This window comes from Colossoma macropomum, unplaced genomic scaffold (assembly GCF_904425465.1).
Source record: "Colossoma macropomum unplaced genomic scaffold, Colossoma_macropomum, whole genome shotgun sequence".
NCBI lineage: Eukaryota > Metazoa > Chordata > Actinopteri > Characiformes > Serrasalmidae > Colossoma > Colossoma macropomum.
Window position 1 is genome coordinate 552,624 of NW_023494792.1, and position 23,155 is coordinate 575,778.

At 40.5% G+C, this 23,155-nt stretch overlaps 1 protein-coding gene across 2 annotated transcripts in view; it reads right to left on the reverse strand.

Annotated features, from left to right (window-relative positions):
* LOC118812753 overlaps positions 1–23,155 on the reverse strand; it is a 62,919-nt gene that overhangs the window by 24,041 nt on the left and 15,723 nt on the right. For both annotated transcript variants that reach the window (XM_036577869.1, XM_036577868.1), the window contains exon 3: positions 16,777–16,864. In XM_036577869.1, coding sequence (XP_036433762.1) covers positions 16,777–16,864 — 88 coding nt within the window. The remainder of the gene's footprint in view (positions 1–16,776; positions 16,865–23,155) is intronic.

The window sequence follows — 23,155 nt, forward strand, 5'->3', positions numbered from 1 at the left end:
TCCTGTTCAGGATATTCATGGACAGGGTGTCAAGGTGTAGCTGAGGTCAGGAGGGCATTATGTGAGGAGGCCAGAAAGTGGCATCTCTGCTTTTTGCACCATCAGGGCACACTGTAGCAGTTTGCAGCTGAGTGTTAAACAGTTAGTATGTGGATCAGTACCTCCAAGTCTTCATAGTCCTCACCTGGAAAAGGATTACATGCCCCCTCCAGGTAAGAGGAGAGGACCTGCCCCAGGTGGAGGAGTTTAAGTATCTCAGGTCTTGTTGAGAGTGATGGGAAGAGGGATAGTGAGGTCAGCCACAGGCTGGGACAGGCGGCAGCAGTAATGCAGTCACTGTACTGGACTGTAGTGGTGAAGAGGGAGCTGAGCCATAAGGCAGAGCTCTCTGTTTACAGAAGAACAGAAGTAAATATTGGCTACACTGAATTCACTGGCCTGAGAAACACACAACTCAGACCCTCATCTATCTAAATAACCTACCTGTAGTTTTAATGCTGGTAGTATTTTCTGAGAAGGTGATTTGGGCAAAAATCTAAATGTCCAGCAAGCAAGTTTATGTAGCATTTACCTGTAAATATAGAACTTTCTATCCTAATCAACTTCCTCTTTTAAAAATCATCACAAGATGCAAGCAGCAGCCAGACGGGCATGTTCACTTCAGCTCCGATTTTTAACAAGAACAGAAATAGAATGTGCAGGAATAGTAAAAAACGCAAACAAAGTAGTTTAGTATATATATATATATATATATATATATATATATATATATATATATATATATATATACAGTTTAGAAGCGTCACAAAAAGTCAGAAAATTTGCCATTAAAACCAATGTTAAACAGAATTTCACAAACAAGACAAATGGGAGGGGCATAACTCCAAATGCGTCGACCATAGCTTCAAATGGGAGGGGTAAAAAATGGGTGGACCCTAGCTTCAAAAGGGAGGGGCGTAACTCCAAATGGGTGGACCATAGCTTCAAATGGGAGAGGTGAAACTCCAGCTGGATGGACCATAGCTTCAAATGGGAGGGGTGTAACTCCAGCTGGATGGACCATAGCTTCAAATGGGAGAGGTGAAACTCCAGCTGGATGGACCATAGCTTCAAATGGGAGGGGTGTAACTCCAAATGGGTGGACCATAGCTTCAAATGGGAGAGGTGAAACTCCAGCTGGATGGACCATAGCTTCAAATGGGAGAGGTGAAACTCCAGCTGGATGGACCATAGCTTCAAATGGGAGGGGTGTAACTCCAAATGGGTGGACCATAGCTTCAAATTGGAGGGACGAAACTCCAGCTGGATGGACCATAGCTTTATATGGGAGGGGTGTAACTCCAAATGGGTGGACCACAGCTTCAAATGGAAGGGATGAAACTCCAAATGGGTGGACCGTAGCTTCAAATGGGAGAGACGAAACTCCAGATATATATATATATATTGTCTTGTTTGTGAAATTCTGTTTAATATTGGTTTTAATCGCAAATTTTCTGACTTTTTGTGACGTTTCTAAACTGCAAGTCACTAGCTTAGCTCATTGACCTGGTGCTCTGATAAAAGCTAGAAGTGCAAAATAAGCTACCCAGCGCCATTCTAAGGAGTTTTGTTTCACTGTTCATATTTTGTATGGAAACTACTGTTCTTTAGTAATTTTATACTGAGCTATACTTACGGAGCGAGTAATGTTAAAAGGCTACGTAGCTCAGCTAAACATTGCAAAGTGCCTGTTGTTTATTGTTAAGCCTGTTGTGATGTATAGATTTGCTGCTCTAGTTTATGTGTTCAAGATGTGACTGATATAGAGTTAAATTGAGGTATATGGAGTTCAACAGCTTTAAGTACCAAGTTAATTAGGTACTATAGTTCTGTGTAAGTGAAAATTGTGGGAAACATGGGGAAAGGACTAGAATTTTGCTACTTGTGATTGTGTTAAGCTAAAAGTGAGTAACCATACTATGAATATGTATCGAGAGCACTAGTTGAGAGCTTCTGTATTTACTTTGCATATTCTTTCCCTTTTGAAAAGTTGTGAAGTGAACTATTTTGTTATGGTTGCCAAACATGTATGTTAGCTCAGCACATGAACAGTGGATGCTTTTCTAATGCGCTATAAGAGAGAGTTTAATGTAATGAATTCTAATTCTATGTATAATATCAGTTCACTTATAAAGTGATGCGGCTGTGTTTGTTTGAAACTAATATTCTCTATTATTCCCCCTCTCAGGGGCGTAACACCAGGAGATAATGATGATCAGGAACAGTATTATAAAGTGAAATACAATAGAAATAAAAACTGCTAAAGAAATGATGTACTTCAGTACAAAAATTATTAATATATAAGAGTAAGAGTTGCTTAGTCTTTTTTTATTTGTGAACGGTCCAAATGTGAAAACATTCCTGAGTTAACTAGCCATATCATTGAAAATAATACACCCAAACAAAATGAAATCAAAATCTGTCATTACTACTGAAGCAGAAAGTCTGAGAGCTGAAACCGATCACAGTACGTTCTGCTAGTACATTAATTACACATCTTTCTGTTTCATATCTGAGTTTTCCTGCTTATTAGCTTAGCTCACATTAGCTAAATTAACTACCTAGCTAGCGTGCACTCATAACAGAATATGAGCAGCAGCTGTAAGTTTAATAAAGCACTAACATATGCTTATAATTCTGAAACAACACAGTAAAACAGACGTGCAAGAAGACCAAACCTACTTAGCTCAGATTAGTTAGCAAGTCAGCTAACTTTGTCTCTACATTAGTGCTGCAGTCTGAATAAAACCCTGATTTAAACCTTGAATTAAAAGTCTCACACTAGCGGCCTGGGTCTGTCATGAGTCTGATTAACTCATCATGCATCAGGAGAAACAGCGAGTCACAATTAAAATCTGAACAGAATTATCAAACTAATCCACTGAGAATGCAGGATTAACTGCTCTCCTTTACCAGCACTTGCAAAAACCTCAGAAACACCAAAGCTATCAAAATAAGAGTGCTGTGCAACTCTACTGTTAAATCTAAGTTTATTTAATTCATCACCATTAATGGAGCCACTGTAGAGAGGGTCAGTAGCTTCAAGTTCCTTGGTGTTCACATCTCAGAGGATCTGACATGGAGCGAACACACCACACGGGTGGTGACGAAGGTACAACAGCGCCTCTTCAACCTCAGGCGGCTGAGGAGGTTTGGCATGAACCCCCCCATCCTCAGAACATTCTACACATGTACTGTGGAGAGCGTTCTAACAGGATCCATCACCACCTGGTATGGGAACTGCACTGCCATCGAGCAGAAAGCACTGCAGAGGGTGGTGTGGACAGCCCAGCACATCACCGGGGTCCAGCTCCCAAACCTCCTGGATTTATACACCAGCCGCTGCCTGAGGAAGACCAGGAGGATTCTAAAGGACTCCACCCACCCAAGTCTGTTATCACAGCTACCGAGCGGGAGGAGGTACAGAAGGATAAAGAATTTCATTCTGGATGTTAATTTTATTAGAACTTCTTCCTGGATGCAAATTTTATTAGAATATCATTCTGAATGTTAATTTTATTAGAACTTCAATCTGGATGTTAATTTTATTAGAATTTAATTCTGAATGTTAATTTTATTAGAACTTAATTCTGAATGTTACTTTTATTAGAATTTCATTCTGGACATTAATTTTATTAGAACTTCATTCTGAGTGAACTACACACCATAACTGTAGGGGGAGCCCAAGAGCAGAAAATACCAATGCTGTGGTGGTTGTCTTAGTTTTGGTAACTGAAACCTTGTAAAGATCCCTGAAGCCATGGGGGCTTCTGATGCTGCTAAAGCCAGATGAGATGTGTTGGTTTGTGTACCGCAGCCATGGGGTTCTTGCAGCTCCTGCAGAAGAACATTTGTGGCAAAATCTATTCATAGTGTTCCATTGATGTCATGCAGTCAGTCTGCCACCATTTCAGCAGGCAGTTAAAGTGCAGCTGCAGTTATGAGATAATAAAGCCATGACTGACCCAGCAAAGACTGACCCAGTTAAACACAGAACACTCAGTTTAAACCTATTTTTAATCTGTATTAACTGGTATATTTGAGTGTTTTATGTTTAAGTCATCTATTTTATTTGATTGGTTGCTGTAGTGATTAACAAATGAAAGCTGAAATCTAAACGAGATTTCCCACTGCGTTACTAGCGCCCCGTCCCAAACTGCATACTAGCTCACTAAATAGTGTGTAAAAATAGAGCATATCCCATTAGAAGTGCACTCATTAGTGTAGTAGGTAAAGTAGGGTGTGGTTTGGGATGCGGCATTAGATCAGCCAGTGAGATGCGATCAGCAGTTCAACAGCTCCAAGAGGAAGTTCAAGGGGTTTTTTAATTAAGGAGCATTTAGTGAGTAAATTAATACATTTATTGAGGTAAATTAATGTATTTATTGATGTAAAGTAATGAATTTCTAAATGTAAATTAATGCATTTACTGAAGTAAATAAACACATATATTGTGGTAAATTGATGCATTTATTGAGGTAAATTAATGTGTTTATTGAGATGAGCTGATGTTGCTTCGTATTCACCAACTTTCATAATTCATTCTACTTTTAAGGTGTCTCAGTGTAACTGTAGCTCCTTTTAAGGTGGAACAGAAAATTCAGATGAGAATCTGGTGAATAAGAAGCTTCAGCTTTATATCTGTGTATGAGTTCATTTTTTAAGAGCTTTGGCAGTTTTGGAGCTGTGATAAAGTGCGTCCCTCGACCTGGCAGTATGCTGTGGCAGGGGACACACCTTATGGGTATTGTCGGGCAAGAGGACCAAGTAACTGGAATGAATACAGCTGGTTCAAGAGTTCTCCTCCCCGTCACCTTTATTTACACTCCAACACTCAGGCTTATATACATATTTATACGCGCACACATAATAAACGAAAACAAAACAAAGACAAAATGAAAATGGTCTCTACGGCTATGAGACTGACCAATGACTGCGAAGTCATATAGGTCTTCACACATCACCTTCGATCTTCCACCAAACTGAAAGAAGGGATCCCCCCGTATCCCCCCATTAATGCTGCTTATTTTTGGGGTGCTCCTCCCCTAGGATATACCATTACTGGCCTGGGTTAAAAACAAGTGCTTCATATGTCTAAATATATATTTACATGCGACAGTAAATAACGTGCTTCTTTACTAATCACCTTTACATTCATGACGTCATTAATACAAATTTCCAACACAGTGTACACTTTACACTTCTCAACCAATTTACTCTTCCTGCAGTTTTTGTTCTTCCCTCTTCCTCTACAGAGGATGGACTCACCCAGGTGAGTAAATCACAGGTGAACCCATTCAGTTCTCTTTGCTCCCCAAAGCAAGGATAATCAGTCTTCAGGTAAGTACAGGTAAGTGTTTACAATCAGTCATTATATTGTGATGTGTAAAGGGGTACTTTACATCATCACAGGAGCCAATTATATTAGTTTTTATAAAATCTGACACACTGGAATGTTCTGAACTTTGGAGACGAGCTCCATCAGAGCACAGTCAGAGTAACAGCTCACCCACCAACATGGAGACGTGGACTTCTTAATGACATGACTGAATAATGTGAAGTTGTACGGGATGCTGTTTCAGTGGTTGTAGTTTTAGCAGTAGTGATCTTATTAATTGGAGCAGCAGTAATTCAAGGGGTTGTTGCTGGTGTTACAGTAAGGAGACCACAATTCTGAAATGAAAACTAGAACATTTGCAGTTTGGTGGTCAATATATCATTAAAATATGTAAAGTTTTTTTTTTCACCAAGGTAACTGCTGTACAGTAATAAACTATGGTGATGGCTGACTGTTAAACTGGTTATTAACTAAATAAATAAATAAACCGTGTCAGAAAATCATACAGTGGCTACCATGGAGAGTGAAGCTGGTAAACTGGAACACCCAATAACGAAGATGGTCAAACTACAGTGTTTCAGTACAGTTTATTTGATTATCTATACATCTATATGGGTCATTAAGCCCTTAATTCATATTCATATTAAACATTCTGTCAGTAAAAAAAGACCCAAATCTACAGAAAAAAACTTGTGGCTGTAGCCCAATAACCAGACTGAACTCCCCCTGGGCAGCTGCAGTTCTGGACAGACAGAGTCACCGCTATCGGCATATGCCATATGTCATATATGGAGGCTGAAAAAGTGACGCAGTTTAAACTGATGCTCTGTTTGTGTATCTATGTGTAGCTACATCACTTAGACTGTCTGTCTGTACAAATCAGAGCCACCGATCACCTGGTAGAGTGATTCAGTCCCGTAATTCCACCCCTGCTTTAACCCCTGGGTCACCTCGAGTCCTGAAAAGACGTTAAGTCAAGTTTTACAAAGCAGTGTTCTCTAGGTGAACTAGAGTAAACTAAGTGAGCGAGTGGTTGAAGTGGTCATGACATCTGCCCATCTGCTCTGCTGCAGGTCTTTCTTGGGACTGGGAAAAAAAACATAAAAGCATAATAGGTCCCCTTTAATCCATTTATGGTGGAGGGATACATGAAGGGTGTTGTGAGGCAAAATAGTCCCCATAGACAACTTATTTAAATATTTTTCAGATTAATATCTATTTTACAATAAACATTCCTTATAAAACTCAGAAGACTCACTGGTGTAGGTTCACTGGTGGTTTTGAATAGTAAATAAAATGGTTATATTTGTGTTGTAGTCATGATGACCCCAGTAAAGAAATCTGACCACTGTACACCACTGTAAAGAAACCTGAGTCTGTATGTTTCTCTACAATTAATCACTTCACATCAAACCACTCTGAATGACTCTGTTTACATCTCAAAGTCTAAATCGTTCAGAAAACTGAAATTCCCCTTTAAATTACAGAAACACAAAGTACAGCAGAACTGATTACACATTTCATTATTGTAGTAGTGATTAATTTTGTCAAAAAAGGTCTCAGAAAACTCTTATGATGATGTCATTTGTCTGACTGAACACTGTTTGGAGCCGACCCATATCCTTCAGAGCACCCCCGTAACCAGTGGGAGACTTTGTTTTTGGCTCTTTCTATATCATCGTCCGTTGGCTCAGACTGGGTCTCTGTGGAAAAATAGAAAAGCACAGAAGTCAAAACACAGATATAAACAGAACAACTAGCTGTCAGTTACATTTCTATCATCTATCATCTGAAACTGGGGTCATGATCAAATCCACAACTTAAGAGTTCATTATAATCATTGTGTAAAATCCCCCACTGCTATTCAGGGGTCCCACATTGTCTGGATGCGAACTCATAGCGGCACTGATGCTTCAATGTCAGTAACATCTTTGTTTTATCAGTTACTCTTCTGTAAAGTCTCTGTTCTAGTGTGGTTCTGCGTTCTTCATCAGACTAACTGAGATTTTCCTCGTCTCCTCTTTTGTTTTCAGTGTGAGAACCAACTGGGTGAACCAGTCTGCTACAGCACCACCCTGAGGCAGAGCAGTGCTGCATATCAAAGACAGAGGCTCTGAGTTTTGTGGGTGAAACAGGCTAAACATGTAAAAATGGGATTTCCCTGAACTTGTATTGAAAGTCTATATTTCTCTAATAGACAGCATAACATCATAAGTTCATTTTCAGGGACCCCTCAGAATTTTGATTTTGAGACATTCAGAGGGTCCAAGAGGGTAATTAGTTGGTCCCGGACTCCCCAGGATCACCTGTATTTCTCACCTTGATTAACATACTTTATTTAGTAATTTACAGTTTTGTTGCTCACCCCAACCCTGATTGCTCAACCTTTCCAGAAATCTCCTCATCAGTGCCTCTTCTTGTCTGCTCCACTCCCGATCAAGCATTTCTTTCATCTGATCCTTGAGTGTCAGGGTGCTTTTAGGCTCTTCCTGAACTGTTCCTACATCTGCATGAAGACACAGAGACATCATTTTCTTGTAAAATGTAAAACAGATTTGAATACAATGCAGTCCTGGAAATTCTTTGACAAAGTAATTAGCAAAACATCACAATGCAGCAAAGAGGTGGACTGATTTACTCACTGCGGGACTCCACCACTGTTTGAGACACTTCCTCATCAACACTGTCCTCTGTCTCAGTGTTTAAACTCATCTCATTTACTGCATAATATGTAATATTATTTTGTATTGTTAGAGCTTAAAAGCAGAACAACTGGCTGGCAGTCCCACGACCATCTAAAACTGCTTGTGGTCAAATCTATAGCTTAAGAGCTCATTACATTAATGGGTTTAGTAATTTACAGGTGAAGACCTGTTGCTCACCACATTTGAGTTCGCCCAACATTTCCAGAAATCTTCCCATCGCTGCCTCTTCTTGTCTGTTCCACTCCCGATCAAGCATCTCTTTAAGGTGATCCTTAAGTGTCAGGGTGCTTTTAGCCTCATCCTGAACTGTTCCTACATATGAATGCAGACACAGAGACATAACGTTCTTGTAAAATATAAAACAGATTTGAATACAACACAACGCTGAAACTTTTTGGACAATTAGTGAAACTTCACAATACAGCAAACAGGTGGACGGATTTACTCACTGCAGGACTCCAGCTCTGTTTGAGACACTTCCTCATCAGCGCTGTCGTCTGTCTCAATGTTTGAACTTGTTTCATTCACTGCAAATAATATGTAGTGTTATTTCTATTGTAAGAGCTTAAAAACAGAAACCTGGTTTCTGTCATTTCTGTCAAGAGGGTAATTAGTTGGTCCCGGACTCCCCAGGATCACCTGTATTTCTCACCTTGATTAACATACTTTATTTAGTAATTTACAGTTTTGTTGCTCACCCCAACCCTGATTGCTCAACATTTCCAGAAATCTTCCCATCACTGCCTCTTCTCGTCTGTTCCACTCCCGATCAAGCATTTCTTTCATCTGATCCTTGAGTTTCAGGGTGCTTTTAGGCTCTTCCTGAACTGTTCCTACATCTGAATGCAGACACAGAGACAAACTGACATCTGTGCTGCACCATGATTTTCTTGTATAATATAAAACAGACCTGAATACAGTACAGTTCAGAAAATTCTTCGACAATGCAATTGGTGAAACTTCACAATACGGCAAACAGGAAGACTGATTTACTCACTGCGAGACTCCGGCTCTGTTTGAGGCACTTTCTCATCAGTGTGATCCTCTGTCTCAGTGTTTAATCTCGTCTCACTCACTGCAGAAAATATGTGATGTCATTTCTATTGTAACAGCTTAAAAACAGCTGAAAGGTTACATAACTTTTATAAAGAGACTCACTCTCAGGAGGGTAATCCATGCTTCTATCTCCCCTTTGGGGGAATGTAGCCCTTATGGCCTTCTTCACCTTTGAAACCTTTTTGAGAAACTCTTTGTCTCTTCTTCTCCATTCCTCATCCAGAAATCGGACAATATCCTGTAAGTCATGCTCATCAGTAGACTTTGTTTGTGCGTCTTCTTCTTGCTTTGTATGAATTCCGCCAGTCGTCTCAGTATTCGGTTGTAATGAACTGTTTCGAGCCATCATGTGATCAATCTTCTGGAGCAGTTCTGTAACCTGAACACGATTCCCTCTATCCTCATTGCTGAAGATGTGATATCTGTTCTCACATTTCTCGACCACCCACCGCAAAGCTTCACCTTCACTCTCAATGTGCTGCTCTATGGTCACGTCTCCAATTATGTCACCTGATGTGAAAAGTACAATGGTGTGTCGCCACAGCTGCTCTCCAAGTAAGCTCATATTCTCTTCAATGACCTTTCTCTGTTCCTCGTGGAATGATGTGTCTGCAGGAATCACTAGAAGTATGCAATGTGGGGGGGTGACAGTCTGAAATACACCATTGAAAATTCCAGACTTTATCCATGCTGGAGTGTACTGAGCAGGAAAGTACTTAAACCAGCTGGGTGTATCGAGCACAGTTACTGGTCTTCCATCCACTTCCCCACGTGCACTTTGACATTTAAGAGTACTTTGATCAGTAACAAACACTTTTTTGTTAAGGATGGTATTTCCAGCTGAACTCTTCCCAGCAACCACCCAACCCAGCAATGCGATTCTCAGCTCTGAGGAAAAATAGTACAACATTATACAGAGAACAACAAAATGTAACACATATAATTTGGACACAGGAAGAGGACGTCAGCCCCATAATTGTTCCATCATTGATAACGAGGCCCTTTCTAGATCAGGGCCTTGGCATGGTGGAAGGGCTTGTGTGGTCTATGGATCTTCAGCGCTATGTCATCTGGAGCAGTAAGCTCCTGGTAGGGTCTCTCAAGGTGAAGAGGCACGGAGTCAATACCCAGACCCAGAGCCAAGCTGAAAAGGGAGGGCTTTAGGGACTGGTTGGCTCAGAGTATTCTCGACTCAACAGACAGGTACCGGTCAGGACCTGAGACATCAGTGGTGTCAGACCCTGTTTCACTAGTGGAGTCACTGAGGCAGTTGGCAAGCTCTTCAGTGGCATGGCACTGGGGTGGATCTGGAAATATTTTAGGCTCTAGATGCTGTGGGGCTGTCATGGCTGACACACCTCTGCAATGTTGCATGGACCTTGGGAACAGTATCCTTGGACTGGCAGACCGGGGTGGTGGTCCCGATTTTTAAAAAAGGGGTCTGAAGAATATGTGCTAATTACCAGGGTATTATACCACCCAGCCACCCTGGGTAAATTTAAGCCAAGGTGCTGAAAGGAGACTTTGACCAATGGTTCAGAAACAATGCAGGCCATATTTTCACCCTCACACAGATTGTTGAGGGGCATGGGAGCTTGCCAACCTAGGCCACATGTGCTTAGAGAAGGCTTACAACTATGTTTCCTGAGATATTCTGGGTGAGGTCCTCTGGGAGTATGGGGTGCCAGGGCCACTACTCCGGGCCATTCGGTTTCTGTACGTCTGGGCTAGAAGCTGTGTTTGTATATGTCGCATTAAGTCAAGCTCATTCAGTGTTAGTGTTGGACTTCTCCAAGGTTATGCTTTGTTTCCACTTCTGTTCATGATATTTATGGACAGGGTGTCAAGGTGTAGCTGAGGTCAGGAGGGCATTATGTGTGGAGGCCAGAAAGTGGCATCTCTGCTTTTTGCACCATCAGGACACACTGTAGCAGTTTGCAGCTGAGTGTTAAACAGTTAGTATGTGGATCAGTACCTCCAAGTCTTCATGGTCCTCACCTGGAAAAGGATAACATGCCCCCTCCACGTAAGTGCAGAGGACCTGCCCCAGGTGGAGGAGTTTAAGCATCTCAGGTCTTGTTGAGAGTGATGGGAAGAGGGATGGGGATCGACTGTAGGCTGGGACAGGCGGCAGCAGTAATGCAGTCACTGTACTGGACTGTAGTGGTGAAGAGGGAGCTGAGCAATAAGGCAAAGCTCTCTGTTTACCGGTCAGTCTACATCCAAACCCTCACCTGTGGTCATGAGATTTAAGCTAATGACCGAAAGAATGAGAACATGAGTACAAGCAGTGGAAATGAGCTTTCTTCGCAGGGTGGTGGTCTATAACCTAATGGACAGTGTGAGAAGCTCAGTCATCCGGGATGAGCTCAGAGTAGATCTGCTACTCCTCCACATTGAAAGGAGCCAGCCAAAGTGGTTGGGATAGTTACTGAAAAATTAGTAGTTAGCTACTTTGTAGCTACTTTCCCAAAATTTGTAGCTGCTACAATTTAGCTACTTCTCTAGAAAAAGTAGTGGCTACTTTTTAGCTACTTTTTGAAAACTAGTGCACAACTTTTTAGCTATTTTAAGATTGTCAGAATGTTTGTGAATCTCCACCTGACGCAACAAACAAGAAGAACAAACAAGAAGACTGACACCAGACCGCTGGACACATAGCAATGCAGGTAACAAAATGGCAAAGAAAGAGATTTAAGATGAGCGTTGATAATTTGGAGACGAATGGACTTATTTGTATTTATAAAATTTATAAAATGTTTTGGCTCCGACGGTGGTTTCATTTTTGTTGAAAGGACAAAATGGCTCTTCTTAACATTTGGGTTGCGACCCCTGAGCTAAGCCTACTAAGCACGTGGGGGAAGCGTGTGACCGTTTGCTTGAACTGTCCGCAGCTCAGTCAGGACAACTGCACAGTCACCACCAGCCCAGTTAACGACCACATTCTATGGTTCGGATTTTGCGCAGATTGCCTGAAGCCTGTAGTGAAAATTATCGCTTTAGCTAGACAAATATTTGTAGGCGCTACAGCTATTAGCTACATTTCATGAAACTGTAGCGGCTGCAGCTATTAGCTACAAAAATTTATAGTTAACTACAAAAAGTAACGCACTACTTAGCTACTCTCCATCCCTGGACTTGTATACATGTAGATGGACTGTACTTGTTATACTGAATTCTTCACTTTGGTCCATATCAATGGTAGCTTGATGATCATGTGAGAGTCATGTGATACGTCATTTCAGTATTTTAGTTTACACCTGTATGCACTAACTTTGAACGGCGTTGAGGATGGCATGAGACAAAATACCTGTAAAATAAAAAGATTTAAGCAGTTATAATCTCTTGCTTATTTAATTGCTGTGTGTGGGCCTCTGTGTTCTCTTTCAGTAAAAATATAATGAAAAAAATGTCCTTGTGGTTAATTAACTCAGTGTCTTACTGAAAATAAAATGCTAACTATTTTGTAGTAATGTATTGTAGTTTTGTCATACATTTAGTATAAGTAGGGACTTTGGGACAGTGGCAACGTATTCTATGGAGTGACGAATCAGCTTCTCTATCTGTCAGTCTGATGGACGAGTCTGGGCTTGGCGAATGCCAGGAGAACGTTACCTGCCTGACTGCACTGTGCCAGCTGTACAGTTTGGTGGAGGAGGGATGATGATATGGGGCTGTTTTTCAGGGGTTGGTCTAGAACCCTCAGTTCCAGTGAAGGGAAATCTTAATGCTTCAGCAGAACAAGACACTTTGGACAATTGTATGCTTTTTTCCTGTTGGTTGTTTCTTACACCATCAACTCTAGTTCTTGTTTGATAAAATGTTTTAAATGTTTGGCTTGATGTTTTTCCTCCATTTTACTGTCCTAAATAACAGAAATAACACAACTCAACAAACTCCAAAATGTATCATGCATTATTTATGGCAAATGCAAACGTAAAATGCAACACAGCCTATGCAAAAAACAATGAAGATTGTCCTATTTTAAGAAAACAATTAGAATCATCTTGAGAGAAATTCTGAGAACTTTTTTTTTAAGTTTTGTTTAGAATTGCATTTAAGAATATTCTTATGATCTTGTTTGTCTTAAGAATTTTTGCAAGTTTTTTTCTTTGTTTTTTAATTGTTTTTCAGCAACAAACAAAAAAAGACACACAGAAAAGTACCTCATCCCCACTGTTAAGTACAGTGGAGGATCTGTGTTATTTTCGGACTGTGAAGTACCTGCAGATTTAAATCTGCCAGTGCCAACCTTTGGCCAGCTTTTGACATGGCGATCCCAGTCCACTGATCTAAATCCCACTGAAAATCTGTTGGTTAAGCTGAAGATGAGAGTCCAAACGAGAAGATGAGGACTCTGGAGAATCTGGAGAGAAAATCTGTATTGAGGGGTGATCTCAGCTCTGTATTCTCCAACCTAAGCAAGTATTACAGGAGCAGACAGTTATCTTGGAAAATGCAGGTTGCACAAATTTCAAAGTAGTAACTTAAAGATCTATGACTAAATTTACTTCAGTGTGAGATTGAGTTGATGAAGCAGAAAGATGTTTTTTTTCACCCATCTTTAAGGGTGCCAGCTGACTGTAACTTACCCTCTTTCTCAAGATGTTCTCGTTGTTTTAACTCTCTGGACTTTGCTCTGGTCATCACAGTCGTCTTCCACTCTGCAGTCTCCTCCAGTATCTTTGCCTCAATTTGGAAATGGGCACCATCATTTATTTGCACTATATCCTCAATCTTTTCCAGCAGCTGCGTCACCTGAGATGTATTATCTGAGACTGTACTGTCAAAGGCATGATATCTGTTCCCACATTTCTCTATCAGCCACTTTAGAGCTTCCCCCTTTTTTCAATGTGCTCTTCTATAGTTCTTTTCCCCAGAGAGCGGGTTCTAGTGAACAACACAAGAGTGTGTGTCCAGATCTGGTCACCAAGGAGTGCAAGGTGATCCACTGCAGCTTTCCTGTCCTTCTCTATGAATGGAATGTCAATCTCGATGACCAGTAGGATTGCGTGGGGTCCTGGTTGGCACAAAGAAACTCCTTGAATGAGCTCCTTTTTCAGAAAGTTTGCAGTGTCGCTCAGTGGAAAATGCTTCCACCAGCCTGGAGTGTCAACCAGCGTCAGCTCTCTTCCACACACATTTCCCTGTAGCTTCTTGCACTGGGCAGTCCTCTTCTGATTCGGCAGGAAGCCTTCTCCAAACACGGCATTGATCAGTGTGGTCTTCCCAGCAAACTTCCCCCCAAACACCACAGCTCTGAGCTCTAAAACGCAGAGAACAACAGAGGAATAAATATACATAACATATATAGACATAACATGTCTCTTGTCTCTGTGTCTAAAATATGTCATGGTAGATACCCTGAGCTATTCATGCAAAGTTCTAGATTACATGCCCAAATCTTCCCTTTCAGGGCTAAAAGTCTGACGCCACTCGCTGTACTTCAGCTGAGGAAAGTGCATATCACCCGACAATGTGTTGAACAAGATTATAGCAGGTTATAGTCAGTGAGGTCACAAAATATACTTTGAAGAACACTGGGTTGTCCACCCACATTAAAATGCGTGTTTTAAGTGTGTTGTAGCTGCTGGTGCCACACAGCCTTAGGGAGGTGGTGTTAGGCACGGTGCATGCTGAAGCAGTTGCAGCAGAGGTTCTACTGGCCAGGCTGCTGAACAGATGTGAAGCTGTATTTGCATTACTCTGATCAGTGCACAAAGAAAGAAAGAACCCCTACAGTAGTCACATGACCCACTCAGTCTCTGATGGAGAGGACGCCCATGGTGTTAGTGTTTGGCTGCCTGCCAGGGGCAGAAGAGGACAGAGCACCAAGAGCATGGTACGCCACTGCACCAAGGACAGAGACCTGAGAAAGGACTGGGGGTGCCTGGGGGTCCCTGGGGGTGCACTTGTGCTGGACAGGCTGGAATCTGCATACCCCAAGGATATTATTTGGGCTATGTGGTCACCAAGACAGCTGACCCTGGGCCATGAGCCATGCTGCCGTGGTGAGGGGGGTTTGGCCATGCCAAGTGCCTCTCAGTAAGCAAGTTCTTTTCTGTGTATTTACTAATTAGTGTGTCCAACACTTTCATGTTGTGTTTGTCTTTTGGTGTCCTTCCCCCTCTTTTCCCTGTGGTTCCCATCTGTTTCAGTGAAGAGTTCCTTTATGAGAAAATGGCAGACTTGGGTCTTTTTCTTTGCCAACACTACAATCCTATAGTCATGCTCATTTATACACAGTTGCCAGGTTTAGTAGGGGGCAGGGCACAATCTAAGGTGGAGTAAAATGTCGTTAAGCAGGTTTGAGTAGAATGTGGTTTTTGCCTTCTTGTTTCCTCAGAGCCACATTCTGATTACTATCTGACAGAAGTTTTTCAAGAGTCACCTTAAAGTTCTCTGATTCTTTATTGTGTTTCTGATTCTTCATTGTGTTTCTGACAGCTGGTTTGTGTGTAAAAGTCACTTTGAGTCACACTTATTTTAGTCACTCTCTCAGAGGCTGTAATAGAACACCATCCTCCGTTTACAGAGTTACAGCTGACAGAACTGAACTGAATCCCTTACATCATATTTAAACATTAATCTGTATCAGAGATCTGAGAGCTGCTCCTGTAAAAGTGATTGATCTTGTTTGAACATTTGAATGTGTTGTGAATGTCCTGCCTGTTACACTAACTGTCTGTTTCATCAGGTACCTCTAGGTCAGGGGTCACAACCCAAATGTTAAGAAGAGCCATTTTGTCCTTTCAACACAAATCAATCCACCTTGGGAGCCTCAACACTTCATGTCCATTTTACTGAACCATTTCCCATCATGCACCTGGTGGAGATTTACAAGCAGAGAGACCCTTTTCCTGCTCCGCTCTGCAGTGGGACAGATTTGGAGATATGCTGGCTGGGTGTGTGAAGATCTGAGGCTCAGAGGGGTTCACTGTAGAACTGAATATTCTGGCAGATCATCAAACAGAATTTCTTTAATATACCTGTAAAATGTGCAGTTACTGTTTACATTAATGTAAAGATTCATACATTAATAAAACACGCAGTGATTCAGCACTGCTGACTGAACTACATCATAAAAACTCATACATTAAGAAGTCACCATAACAGAGAGAGAAAAAGGAAAGAACATCTACAGTTCTTCAGTAAAGCTGTTCTTACAGTCCTGCACATCTCCTCACATCACTGTTACACACTGACATATTAAAACAGCCAGTTTACATTTAGATTAATATGATTATTATTTTAAAACGGAGCAGATTTGACTTTTTTACACAGATTTCAGGCTCTCTCTCTCTCACACGCGCGCGTATGTCACTGCATGCACCGAGTTTTAAAACGTCTGATAATATCAAACACGGTTGATTTGATCGCAAGAGTCAAGACGAGAAGAAGAGTTAAGACCACCATCCTGAGCCCCTCACACTGTAAAAATAGCTCTCAGATCAACCTAAAAATACTTAATGTAGAAACAAATAAACTAACCAGTTTTATTCAACCTAAATAAATACTTTGAATGATCGATTCTTTCAGTCAAACCAGTTTTTTGAGTTGAATAAAACTGGTTAATTTTTTTGGTTGATCTGACGAGACACTTTTTACAGTGTAACACTGAGCAATCGAGGCACTCACCCATCAGGGGACGGACTGAGTCTGCTCCGCTCTCAGATCTCTCCTCACCCATCAGGAGACGGACTGAGTCTGCTCCGCTCTCAGATCTCTGAACTCGATTTCTGGTCTATTTCGGACTCTTTCTGCTCCCGGACTCCTCAGAAATCCGGAGACGACGCTGAAATCACGAAGTGTCCGCGGTTCACTGTTACTTTAGATTCTAGTTCACGGGTGTTGTGACTACCCGCCCTAACAGGTCCGACCGGACAGGCGCAGATCATTACCTGTCTAGCGCTTCTGACGTCTTACTGCGCTCTGAGTGTCATTCTGCCTCCAGAATTGCCTCGCGTTAATAATCTTATTCGCTCCTGATGAGGTGGTTATCAAAATAACCCCAAACACGCGCTCCTGCAGGCTGGAGCAGCACCAGACAAGAGGCTCTGAGCTCCAAATGGGTTCGCGTTCTGTTAAATGCTTACTTCATATAATAAAGCATTATATATAACAGACTCAATTCGAGTCCGGTGTTGTGCCGAATTCCGACTCCCCGGCAGAATCCGACTCCCCCCTCGCGTGCACGCTCTTCACGTAAACATGTGGACGTTACGGACTGCACTCAGGGTTTCTCAGGTTACTTCTGTGTAAATAACGCTTTATCTTTAATTTTCCTTTCCTTTCCCACCGCCACGGTTTAGTTTAATATTACGACATAAAAACGATTGTTGTTGTTGCAGTACTTGAGAACTGGTGGGACTGAATGGCTTTCAGTCATGACGATAAGTATTAGGACACATTAAACACAGCTTTAAACCTCTGTCTGGAGCAAGAAAGCTCACATCTGAGGACCTGACGCTGCAGTATTGGCTGACTTGTTTTACTTTTCATTATTCAGCAACCAGACTTTCACTGTTTTCATAGCTGGACAAATGAACAAATTAGTTCATTAAGTTCAACAGGGGGGGTTTTACTGGGGGAGTAGAATTTTGGCAGGATTATTTTGACACCTGCCGAAATTACACTCCCCCTCTGATCTCAGCACTGCAAGGCCTGAATGACATCTCCTGTATTTTGCTAGCATGTCCTGGGCTGTAGATTGTGTCCTGAAATTCATTTTACTCTAGATTCAACAGGGGGGATTTTACTGGGGGGAGCAGAATTATGGCAGTATTATTTTGACACCTTATTTGACATACAGTAAACTTTGTTACAGTATTTTTTCTGCAGAATATTATAGCATTAATATAATGTAAGTTTGGATTTCTGATTTGTAGAAATTGATGAGGTTCCTTTGATTAATAACATTGTAATGTCAGACTTGTTTTTAATAAATCTTTTAGTTTCTCATTTCTTTCTTGTATTTCGTTTACATATTTATTGACTTATGTCAAATCATTAATAACATAAAAGGTTTGCTCATGAAGAAAAAATCTGAACGCATCATTTTTCTCTTCTTATGATGACTCTTGTTTTTTTGTGGTGGAATTGACGTGAGCGACAGGTCGTAATTTGTTCAGCTTTACGTACTTAATTTTCATGCTCCTTTCTTTCTTACCTGTAAAAGTAAGAATGAGTATAATTTCGGCAGGTGTCAAAATAATCCTGCCAAAATTCTACTCCCCCAGTAAAATCCCCCCTGTTGAATTTAGAGACATATGCTTTATATGCTGTAATCTATGAACCAGAAGTCAGCAGAACAAGTTAATCATTCCAGTCATAATGCATCCCCAGAGATAGGAGGGGCATCATTTTGACAGGTTCACACCTTCTGACTATGTAAAAGCTGAAGACTTTTCAGCCAAAATTAATCTTAAATTACTACCATTACAACAATTGTTCTTACTGCAATTTTTAATTATAGGCAGCTCTTTTATGCAGTGATGGATACTAATTTGTTCATTTGTCCAGCTATGAAAACAGTGAAACTCTGGTTGCTGAATAATGAAAAGTAAAACAAGTCAGCCAATACTGCAGCGTCAGGTCCTCAGATGTGAGCTTTCTTGCTCCAGACAGAGGTTTAAAGCTGTGTTTAATGTGTCCTAATACTTATCGTCATGACTGAAAGCCATTCAGTCCCACCAGTTCTCAAGTACTGCAACAACAACAATCGTTTTTATGTCGTAATATTAAACTAAACCGTGGCGGTGAGGGTCTTTGTTTGGTTTAGCTCTGCTGTGTTGTTCGCTGTGAAGGAAAATTAAAGATAAAGCGTTATTTACACAGAAATAACCTGAGAAATCCTGAGTGCAGTCCGTAGGGTCCACATGTTTACGTGAAGAGCGTGCACGCGAGGGGGAGTTGGATTCTGCCGGGGAGTCGGAATTCGGCACAACACCGGCACCCTTTATGACGTTCTGTGCTCCTTAAGATCTCAGTGCTTATTCAATGCTTTTAAATATAATATCAGCTTTACATACAGAACATATGAAACGTCATCATTATTGAAATGACAGTATTTTTCTGATGTAAAGACGATTATTGTTTGATCTTTTCCATCTTTATTGTGACCTAAACAAAATCAAAAACACATCTGGGTGACAGAAAGAGTGGCATGATGGAGACAAACAAGTGTTATGACCTCGTGAGCCCTTTGTTGTTTGAGGCTACATAATTAATGAAATAATATGGTTGTTATGATTGTTTGTTTCTGATGAATGCATGAGAACAGAAGCAAATATTGGCTACACTGAATCCACTGGCCTGAGAAACACGCAGCTCAGACCCTCATCTATAAATCATTCTGTGCAGATCACATTTAGGAGCTCTCATAGAAAAGTGCTGCTAGAATAAAAGTTCACTTCAATTATGACACAAACGCTTTTCACCTGGAACTCAGCATCACAGAAAACCCACTGAACTTCTCAACAACCAATAGTAAAGCACTCTGCGTCAGGCCCCTCCCATTTGGAGCTACGCCACTCCCATTTGGAGTTTTGCCCTCCAAATTTGTGTTTCGCCACTCTCATTCGATTGATCTATCTATCTATCTATCTATCTATCTATCTATCTATCTATCTATCTATCTATCTATCTATCCATCTATCGATCTACCTGTAGTTTTAATGCTGGTAGTATTTTCTGAGAAGGTGATTTGGGCAGAAATCAAGCAGGTTTATGTAATATCTATCTGTATATATAGGACTTTCTATTCTACTCATCTTTTTCTATTAAAAATCATCTCAAGATGCAAGCAGCAGCCAGACGGGTATGTTCACTTTGGCGAGAATGTGCAGGAAAAGACCAAAAAACCGAAGTAGTTAGGAAGAAGTCTGTGTGTAAAAGAGAAAAAAAATTGAAGATTCTGTAAAAGTGGATGAGAGTTCACATGATAATCACCTGAAGTGAGTTCTAACTAAGCACTTCTGAAGAATATATAAACACATGATATTAGTTTTGAAAGTACTGACGCAAATAATATTACAGTAACAGATGTGAGGATAAATCAGTGTAATACAAGTTAAGATGTATTTTTTGTGGCAGTTTGTGTTTAATTCTTCTGAAAACAATATTTTTGCTACTATGAATTTAAGGAAATTAAGGTTCTTTCCAGCACTGTTTGTCATCAGTAAGTTTACCAAGAAAATCAGTACAGTGGAGTGAATATGTGACTAAACACCCAGACTGGAGGAAGAGTATCAGTGACTTTTCTTTTTAGGGCTGAAGAATAATTTGATGTTAAGGGAAAATGTATCAGCTTTAAACCAGTGATTCATATTTGATCATTCTGGCTCCATCAGCATCTACAGAAAAAATGGTTTATGATTAACATGTATCCAGTATTTGCACACAAACAAAAAATATTACATCAACACAGTTGCTTTATTTTTAATTTGCTACTTTTGCCATGAATTGTGTTGGTAACACATTTAATTGTTGTGCAACTATTTAATCAAGTACATTTAAAGAGGGTGTGTGCAGCATCTGGACTAGTACATGTTCTTTCTCACCTGATGTCATCATCTGAAATTAAAAAAATATAAACATGATAACTCTACAAAAGGGTCCAAAAGGGTCATTCTAACAAAACCGCCTCAAAATGACCAAAATAAATTTGATCAAAAGCATCACACAGATAAAAAATATTCATATAATTCAGTAGAACAATTTGAGCTTTACATTATGCATATTATGTCAAGTGGTTCAACGCAACTGGCTTACTGTACTCAGTTAATTCTTTTAAACCAAAGCAGAAAAAGATCAAAGTTCATAAGTTTCATATCAGATCTACAGAGTTTCATGCAGTCGTCCTGCAGCTCTCATAGAATTACGCTCAGCAGTGAATTACAGAGTAAATTTCACTCACAGCCACCAAAGTGGCTCATCAGTTTAGTGTGGGGTTTAAGAAATACACACATCAAAGGAACAATAAATCAGGAGCAAAGACGGCACAAAGAGGGAGAGTAAAACAAGTAAAAAAGAACTTTTTTATCTAAATATTGCAGTTTTTGACATAATTTAAAAATGCTTACTGTCCTTTATAACGTGTGTAGATCTCAGTATTAATGAATGAATGAGGTGTTGTTGTTCTTCGTTAGGAGCTAATTATGATCAGGAACAATATAAAATAAAACAATAGTAACTCATTATTAATGAACTAGGAGTTAATGACGATGAGGAATAGTATTATAAAGTGAAACATATGGTAACTCATTTTTAATGAACTAGGAGTTAATGATGATCAGGAACAGTATTATAAAGTGAAGCACATGGTAACTCACTATTAATAAACTTGGAGTTAATGATGATCTGGAGCAGTATTATAAAGTCAAATGCATGGTAACTCATCATTAATGAACAATGAGTTAATGATCAGGAACAGTATTATAAAGTGAAATACATTAGAAATAAAAACTGCTAAAGAAATGATGTACCTCTGTACAAAAATTATTAATATATAAGAGTAATTGAGTTGTTTAGTCTTTTTTTATTTGTGAACAGTCCAAATGTGAAAACATCCCTAGCCATATCATTGAAAATAATACAAACAAATGAAATCAAAATCTGTCATTACTACTGAAGCAGAAAGTCTGAGAGCTGAGACCGATCACAGTATGTTCTGCTAGTACATTAATCACACATCTTTCTGTTTCATGTCTGAATTTTACTGCTTATTAGCTTAGCTCACATTAGCTAAATTAACTGCCTAGATAGCATGCACTCATAACAGAACATTAGCAGCAGCTGTAGGTTTAATAAAGCACTAACATTTGCTTATAATTCTGAAACAACACAGTAAAACAGACATTGTACAAGAAGAATGAACCTACTTAGCTCAGATTAGTTAGCAAGTCAGCTAACTTTGTCTCTACATTAGTGCTGCAGTCTGAATAAAACCTTGAATCTGAATTAAAAGTCTCACATTAGCGGCCGGGGGTCTGTCATGAGTCCAATTAACTCATCATACATCAGGAGATACAGTGAGTCACAATTAAAATCTGAGCAGAATTATCAAACTAATCCACTGAGAACACAGATTAACTGCTCTCCTTTACCAGCACTCGCAAAAACCTCAGAAACACCAAAGCTATCAAAATAACAGTCCTGTGCAACTCTACTGTTAAATGTAAGTTTTATTTAATTTAGGGTCAGTAGCTTCAAGTTCCTCAGTGTTCACATCTCACGGGATCTGACATGACCCGAACACACTACACGGGTGGTGAAGGCACAACAACACCTCTTCTACTTCAGGCAGCTGAGGAGGTTTGAGCAGAAAGCTCTACAGAGGGTCCAGCTCCCAAACCTCCTGGATTTATACACCAGCCGCTGCCTGAGGAAGACCAGGAGGATTCTAAAGGACTCCACCCACCCAAGCCACTGTCTATTCTTGAATGTGCAGTCTATAATCAACTGTCTCTCTTTCTCATACAGAACCAGCTCCAGGACCCCAACCAGTCTGGCTTTAAACCAGTCCACTCAACAGAAACTGCTCTTATAGCAGTGACCGAGAAGCTCCAGTCAGCAAGATCAGCCAAACTGTCATCTGTCCTGATTCTTCTTGATCTCTCAGCAGCTTTTGACATGGTCAACCATACAATCCTTCTGGATGTCCTCACCAACCTTGGAATCACTGGCTCTGCGTGGAAGTGGTTCAAGTCCTATCTGGAGGATCACTCATATCAGGTAACATGGAGAGGGTCCACATCCTCTCCATGCAGGCTCTCCACTGGTGTCCCACAAGGCTCGGTGCTAGGTCCTCTTCTCTTTTCTTTTTACACTCGTTCTCTTGGTGATGTAATATCCTCTCATGGCTTCTCTTATCACTGTTACGCTGAAGACTCAACTAATGCTTTCCTTCTCACCTTCTGACACCCAGGTTTCCAGTCGCATCTCGGCATGTCTGACTGACATCTCTTCATGGATGGTAGCTCACCACCTGAAGCTTAATCCTAGCAAGACTGAGCTG